Genomic DNA, 8,470 nt, shown 5'->3' on the forward strand with positions numbered 1-8,470 from the left:
GTTCGCAGAGTCTACATGAGTCTGCTTTGTTTGCTGACAAAAAAAAACAAAAGTAAGTTAGGCAACCGTTAGCAAGATAAAATGACGTCGTCTAGATCTAATGTTTTTTTAAAATAATATGTCAATTTCAGAACTCGAACCCATGCCTAAAAACCCCCATTTAAAGAGGTACATTAACAACTAGATTAAAGTAACTTTTTGAAATATTATTACAAACTGGAAATTATATACACTACTATAGTTCTTCGTCTTATCCATTTAAAACTTTGGTGATGATTGTTTCTAGTTTATATAAATACATAAACCTTTTTTACTTATCATATCTTTAATAAACATATATCTTACTAAAATATAAATAATAAAATATTTATAATTATACAAAATTAAATATATTTAAAACTTTGAAGCTATTTATAAAGAAATTCTTATATAAATTATTTTTAATTTTTACACTTAAGTGGATTTTTTTAATTTTTCAGAGTTAATATTATATATTTGTGATATTTTGATCAACCTATGCCTAACTCGTGAAGCAATAAACCACCTGAAGAAGCTGCTCCCGTTTAAGCTGCCTCGAGAAATAGAGTGGTAGCTGACATTGCGTGCTGAGTTGAGAACCATGTTGAGGAGAAGAAAAATGGACCATGACTGGTTGAGAGACCTAAAGAGATTGGTTCAGTGTTTTAAGATGGCGCAAATAGACATATGTCAATAAGAAGAAGAAGATACTTGGAGAAGGTAACGAAGATTCAAAAAACACGTTTAAACATGTTGGTTTTGGAGCTGCTTGCAAGATTTCACAAGGGGGTTTTGCGTATGGTTTTGCGAAGTCTAGCTGGAACGGTTTCATTCGGCCAATACTTGTTGATACCAAGGTCAAAGTGAAAGAAAGTTTGAAACACGATAATGGTGGAGACGTGTTTTTTGTTGGGAAAGAAGTGATGATCGTTGGTGGTAGAGGAGTCGTAGGGTTAAAGGGTAATATTGTGGAGAAGGTGTGTAGTGATTTGTTTGTTTTGAAGAGAAAATGAAGTGGATGTTGGTGTGATTGAGGTATCAGATTTTGGGTGGGTTCTCAGGAAGAAGAAAAAGAAAGGTGTTTGATGTTGAATCAAGTGAGAAGCATGACAAATGTCAGACTGGTTTAGGAGTCTGATTTGAAAGGTAAGACATGATTGATGAGTACATGAGTGATAAGAGGATACTGAAGGCATGAGACATTGTGCTCAGTTGCTTAAGCAACATGAGCTCCACAAGAACCTAAAAAGGTAAACACAGTGAACTATATACAAAAGATAAAGAAACATGGGAGGAGATGATAAGGAATCGAATCATACCATCATTTGCAGCAAGCAGCAACCAGCAAAATGATGGGAGCAGTGTTCTCGATAGCCTTGGTTACCATCTTGTCACCAATAATGAAAGTTTCCTCTTTCTTAGCAGCAGCTTGAATTAGGCTTTTGGCCATTGCCAAACCAGCTTTGGAAGTGATGAAAACCACGATGAACCTGCTTCATGAACATCAAATCCAAACTAAGTAATTGTGTCGGAAAAAACTAACGTTTCAGTCTTTAGGTGGCTTTAGACCAGTTTATGTATTTTAATTGGTATGTACATCTGAATTTGACATGGATACTAGTTTTTAAAAAGAGTAGATCAACCTAATAACTACAACAACAAATAATAGATGGAATGTGAAGAGGTGGTGTAGTCCACAATTTTTGTCATTTTTAAGGCGAAACAAAACGAATGAAACCAGACAATCTTAATATCCATGAATCCCTTATATTTGAAATCAAATGAAGATATCCAAGTTGAAGTTGCATCACATCAGTTAATCAAACAATAAGAGGGACATTCAACTCATGAACAAACCCAAAATTCATGAGCAATGTTCAGAACATTTTCTTTTGATTAATTTTTAAAGTTTACACTGTAGTCTTTTACTTTGTATCTTATGTTTAGAATACCAAAAAAAATTAACAAGGCTAATTTGTACCCATTATAAACAAATTAATTGTTGATGTTAGCAGAACTTATTGAAGCATATTATGTTCCGATGTAACCAAAATCATCTATTTATTGAAGCATGTGAAAATAACATGGTCTTTGCATGTAAAACAATGAACAATTTTGTAACTAACATGGTTTTTTTTTTGGTGTTACACTTTCCATCCGAAGAGATATGAACTTAATGTCCATACTTCGGTGCTTTTGTTATTTGTTTTGTGATTTGATAGAGTAATTTTAAGTTATAAAGTATTACAAAGCCAATTTTGCTTTTAAAACACAAATCTCTTTCAGTTATGGTGTACAAAGATTTTTTAAAGCACAATTTAATTTCTTGACTCTACATACAAAATACCTAAAACATTTGTGTCTTGTTTTTAGAAAAATTATAATTGAATAATAAAATATTATTAAACTTACAACCAAAATCGTAAATCAAAAAAATTATTTATAAAAATACAACTCATTCCTCTCAAACTCTAGATTCTATGAGGAGATGCATCAAGCTAATTTTGCTCGTCTAATCCATCTTCTTGTGATCTTCATACTAATATCTTAGGCCTCCTTAATGTTCAGGGATCTCAAGCCTTCGCAACTTGAAGCCCATAGTTAGAGGCCCAATACGTGGTACAAACTAAACATTAAAATTGGTATAGAAATCGAATCAAAAATATATAGGTTTTTTGTAATCAGAAATATACATCCAGTAACATTATACTTTCATGAAAAATGGAAAAATACAAAAACATCAAGAGGAGAAAAAAACTCAATCACTAAAGCCCCTAGCCATTACCTCTGCATGGTACGATATAAACCAAACCAAAACCAGAAATCAACCAAACCGGAAATCAAAGATCAGCAAACCAACACTTTCCAGTTTCCACCGCCAACGTTATTCACTGTACAATCTAAAAAGCTTAGTCATCTTTTACAAAACCATCACTCTTTTGAAGTCGAATCCGTCTGAGACACACCATTACCCTGACGATCTGAGTAAGGTCTAACAAACGAACGTCTCCACCAAACCTCAAAAGCTCTCTGCAGATTCGGACAACCATCTCCACCATTCAAGAAACTCCCAAGCCAAGACATCAAAATCCTCTGCTGATCTTCCAACGGCAAGGTCAGTATCGTCCTCCCTATCCCTTCCTCCACAAGCTTCCCATCGAACGATCTGCAACCGTGCTGCAGCCAGTTATAGTCCTTGAACAAAGGCTGCAGCCACGTTGTCAACAGCAAAAGCCTAGTGTCTTTCGAAGGCAACAGCTCTCCTCTCCCTATCCCTACGAAGAGCCTAGACGTCACACGGCTTATGTGGTAACGAGACACCAAAGGAACCTTCTCGTGTAACAAAGCTAGCTCCTTTTGGTTTGCCCACGTGACTGAAAACTCCTCTGCAGCTTGTCTTTCCGCTAACACATCAAGCAGCCACGTGAGGTTATCAGCTTCCACACCTATCTGTTTAGCATCAGTCTCCTCAGCTTGTCTGAACAGAGACAAGACCGTGTCTAAGCAGCTTCGGCAAGAGGAGTAGATTGTCTCGTTGAAATTCTCAGCTACATTGTTCCCGTTCTGTTCCCTGAGAAGCTTCAGGACGATAGACTTCATCTCACGCCGGCTCTTCTCCTCTTTGCTTCTCAAAACAAGCTCGATGATGCGTGAGAGCGTCTCTTTAGGCGGATCCACAGAAGAGGAAGCAACTCTTTTTAAGACAGGAGTAGTCACAACACCAACAGCTTCTGTCTTCAACCTAAGTATCGACGAGATCACTTTCTCCTCTTCCTCTTCACCAACCCAAGGCACAGCTTCTAAATAATCCAAACAAGACTGAACACAAGAACCGAAACCAAGAAGCTCCGCAACGTTAAGGACACGGAGGACTCTGGTCACGCTCTGTTTCATAAGCCTTTGCTTCATGTCTTTGCAGTACATGAGCCCAACGGTCTCGACGTAGATCTCAGCGTCTTCGCAGCTCTCGATCTCAAGACAGGCGAAAACAGAGTCTTTCTCGGAGAGTTTCTTAGCGAAGAAGCTGCTGTGATCAACAAGGACCTTCTTGTGAACGCTCAGCTTCACGCAGAAGCCTTGCTTCCCCACCAGGATCACTTTAGCGTCGCTGCTCCCTGGCTCACCGAACTCGATGGCCACTTTCGTCGGTAAAGTCTCGACCTTTTGCCTCTCTGGACGCTCTTGGACCGTCACCGGGACGGCGATGCTGTGATGTGTGGTCTCTTCTGGGTTGCTTTGTTGTTGCTGCTCGTCTGAAGCGATGACGGATCTAATAGTCGTGGAGGAGGGTCTCTTCTCCTTCTCCTTCTCGGCGGGCTTCTTGTCCGTCGTTGGAGGAGAGTGTTTGGGTTTGTGGAGAGAGTTGTGAGATTTGAGAGTCTTTTGGAAAGCTACGGGTGAAGGGCAACACCAGAAGCCTTCAGGAGTTACAGCTACTGGTACAGTCCTGATCTTGGTTTGTCCTTGCTGCTCTGCTTTTGTTATCTTCTTGATCTCAGCCATTGTTGAGAGAGGAAAGGTTTAAGCTTTCACAGCATTAACAGGAAGAAACACAACAATAAAGGGACCCAGAAGGATACAATCTAAGTTACAGAGTCAATTGTAGAGATTGGGGTTAAGTAAGAACTAAACCCTAGAGATTAGAAATCTGTGAAATTTCTCTAAAAAGGGATGAGCAAGCAGCTGTGTAGAGAGATTGAATGATTTGAAGGTAATAATGGTGTTTGAAGAATGAAAAGATGGAAGCTTTAATCTGTAAACAATGGAACTTCGAAAAGAAGAGAGTAAAGCCAAGAAAGGACGAGAAAGAGATGCATCAAATGGGTTGTCTCTCCAACTCGATTCCTTTATCTTCACTTTACTTTTGTCTCCTCACTCCCTCTCTCTCTCTCTCTCTCTCTCTTATCGCATGATTTTGTTGATTACATGTGTTTGTGGGCCTGCCAACCAAAAATATTCTCTCTCTATTTCTCTCTCTAAAAACAATTCTCTATTGTGACCACACAGCCACGCCATCTTCTCTTTCACTCTCTCTACATCGTTATTGCTGTTTAAATTTTTGATTAAAAGAGGAGGATAATAATAATCAAAATTTAAAGTAAAAGTTGTTGTGTGTTTTGCTCATGTTCATGTGAGACACATCCAGTCCTCTTTATTTGTAAATCTTGATTCTCGATGATGCTTACAAAACAAACCATCACTTTCTTGAAGACTATCCATGTACTATTAAATTGGTTTATGGTTAACAAGGTTCATTAATTACTGGAACCTTATAGGTTATATAGCTGTTTTCTTTTTTTTCTTGTCAAAGGCTATTATAGCGTTAAACCTTGTTTTCTTTTCAATCGAAGAATATAAAATATTCCATATTTGGATTGTGAGCTCCATAAATTTAGGGGGTTAGTTGAGTAGTTAGTTTATTTTGCATAGTTTATTCGCATACTATGCCATAGAGTATAGGCTTGCCTTTATAGTTGAACAAGAACACTACTGGGAGTTCGCTATCATTTAAATTTTAGAATTAGATCTCATTATTTTTTGACAAAAAAAAAACTATGCAATAGTTTATTCGCATACTATGCCATAGAGTGCGATGTATAATGTCCACCAACCAATAATTTAACACTGTAGAATTTACTTTTTATCATATATACATCACTTATACTGCTGAAGTTTTTAATATTGCTGATGACAGATGTTGTATATCCGATAAGATTAGCAATTAATATATGTACTTGTTCGGAAACTCGCTAGGCGCAATGCGTACGGCTGATCAAGGCCTAGCGAATTATCGAAAAATAAGAAATAAATCGAGGAGTACTCGGAGATTTTTAATAGGTTTTAATTTTCAATAATACATATACATTACTTTTGTGGATTCCAAATATTATTATAGTTTAGGTTAATAGGCTGCGTTACTCCATTTGGACCTGCCAAAACATGATTTGACTAAAAAATGGTAATATTTTATAATTTTTATTTATTTTGTTTTGTAAAATACGAAAAAGATGCAGATGTCGTCATCTTCTTTCCTTCTACAACAAAACCTTCGCATCCATGGTTCCTAGTTTATTCTTTATTTTGTTTTCACTTGCTTTTTTTGATTTGTATACTACAGTTAATTGAGATCTACAAATACTAACAATTTTTCAGAAATATTTTAGGTTCCAAAAACAACATTACGCGGCCGCTTAACCTTATACCACATTCTCGGCGGTTAAAATACGGGCTACAGTAGAATGCATCCGAATTGGTCAAACTCGCCATGGTGACTACCCGATTCACGATTTTGCGGATGATTACTCGGCAACTCGTCTGCTTTTTAGAACAAGGATATATGTCAAGAAAACCCTCCTTTTTCGATGAAAGGGTTTGTCACAAAACCATTTTCAAATAGGACGTTTGCACTTTTTTTTTGGTAGGTAAAAAGGACGTTTGCACTTTGCATCGTATAATTGATTTGTATTCATGGCTAGAGGCTTACAGCTAAAATTAGTAAATCACGAAATAAGAATATTCTTGTTCTCACCCATTATAAAAAGAGAACTAGATTTTGAGGCGCGCGACTATTTTTTATCGAACATTTTACTAACCGGTCAGTTCACTAATATGTTTAGCTATGGATTTTTTTTGGGTTCAGTTCCATTTTTTTTCCCTTAATTTTTTCGTTTTGTGCCAATTCGGTTGTAATTTTATTTATTCGGTTCAAAAAATATAAGAACCGTTTGTTTATTTTGAACTTAGGTTTAGTTTCGATTTGGTTGTTTTGGTTTTTGGTTTGGCGGTTCAAAAAATATAAGAACCATTTGGTTATTTTGAACTTAGGTGTAGTTTCGATTTAGTTATTTTGGTTTTTGGTTTGGTTTGGATAACAACATTAGGAACCTGATAAAATTTCAGTTCAATTGGGTTTTTGGTTCCCATTTTTGGATAATTTTTAATAATTCGAGTAAAAATCACATTTAGGATTTGGTTGGATACTGTATTGGATAATTCAGATAAATTTAAATATTTCGAATAATTTTTTTGGGTGATTCAGTTCGAAATATCACAGATACAAAATAATAGGGTAATCTATTTTTTTGATTTTTCTATTATAAGTAGTATTTTAGTATACGGGAATTTGCCAAATATGACTCACAACTTGATTTTAAATACAAACATATACCCAAACTTGAATCAAATGCAAAACTAACCTAAAAGCCTTGTGAAATTACAGCCAGCCCCTTGTGACCAAACAAAAAAACAGAAGACATTTTTACGAATATAGCCCCAGTATGTCGTCTGAGATGATAGAAGTCTTCTAGACGACTTCCAAGTAAGTCTTTTGGTGTAGCTGATCTTAAAAATAATTTATAAAGTTTTTAAAAAATATTTTGATAAGCGAAAAAATAAAATCATGTAATTGTAAACAGTTTTAAATGATATAAATTAAAATATAACAAACTGAATTGTTTTCAACATAGTTGAGTGTATGTAGTGAATCATGGTATTCTTTGGTCTAGGGTTTGGCAACATATGTTGTAGTATTGTATGTATTCTTAGGGTTAGATTTTGGAAAGCTCGAATGTTTTTTTGAAAAATTAAATTTTTACCTGTAAGTGTTTATTTTTGTGTATAGTAAACACTTTTGAAGTTTAATTTGATTTTATGAAGTGTTTAGTTAGTTAATTAAGTTTAGGAGTTATGTTTAGGGGTTATGTTTAGGAAGTCGTCTGGTGAATAATTTTAGCTGGATGACTTACATGTAAGTCGTCCAAATATTCCCGCCTAAAGTTTAAAAAAAAATTATTTTCCCGCTTAAATAATTTAAACTAGACGACTTACTAGTAAGTCGTCTGGGAAGTCTTCTATTTTAGTTTTCCGCTAAAATTATTTTAATTTTCCGCTAAAAATATTAAAGTCTTCTGGGCGACGTCTAGGATGTCGTCTGAATCAAAAATATTTTAACCTAATTGGATTTTTTGTCCCCCTATATAAAGAAAAATTTACACATTATCTCTTCTGCTCTCAAATGGCTGCAACAAAAATGTAATGTTCATCATTCTAAAACTCTCCAACCTCTCTATAATCTCTTTGAACTTATAAACACTAAGCTTTATATCAATTTATTGTTTTTGTCTCATGTCTTTCTCACTAATTTATCTTATTTTTGCTGGTTTTTCATCACATGATTCTCATCTTCCACTCATTTAAAGGTAGATTTATCTAATCTTCTACTCATTTTCTTTGTTTTTAAGCCATTTGAACGTTTTTGGATATGCATGTTTTTTAGATCTGGATTTGGATATGAAGGTTTTTCAGATCTGGAAGACTTCTGGGACACTTACCTGTTAGTCATCTAAAATACAATGCGCTAGACAACTTCCAGGAAGTCTTCCAGACGGCTTCCACTTCCAGGAAGTCGTCTGGACTTCTTGGAAGTCTTCTGGCGAAGTCTTCCTTTCATAAC

At 35.5% G+C, this 8,470-nt stretch overlaps 1 protein-coding gene across 1 annotated transcript; it reads right to left on the reverse strand.

Moving 5' to 3' along the window:
* Positions 1-2,689: 2,689 nt before the first annotated feature.
* Positions 2,690-4,927, reverse strand: LOC106312707 (BTB/POZ domain-containing protein At3g50780). The gene has a single exon (XM_013750323.1). The coding sequence runs from the start codon at positions 4,519-4,521 to the stop codon at positions 2,950-2,952; it is 1,572 nt and encodes a 523-aa protein (XP_013605777.1). The 5' UTR covers positions 4,522-4,927; the 3' UTR covers positions 2,690-2,949.
* Between the last annotated feature and the right edge of the window lie 3,543 nt (positions 4,928-8,470).

Source organism: Brassica oleracea, chromosome C8, assembly GCF_000695525.1.
Source record: "Brassica oleracea var. oleracea cultivar TO1000 chromosome C8, BOL, whole genome shotgun sequence".
In the NCBI taxonomy this organism is placed as follows: domain Eukaryota; kingdom Viridiplantae; phylum Streptophyta; class Magnoliopsida; order Brassicales; family Brassicaceae; genus Brassica; species Brassica oleracea.

Excerpts from the sequence above, each read along its gene's own strand:
- LOC106312707 (XM_013750323.1), bottom strand. The coding sequence starts at position 4,521 with ATGGCTGAGATCAAGAAGATAACAAAAGCAGAGCAGCAAGGACAAACC.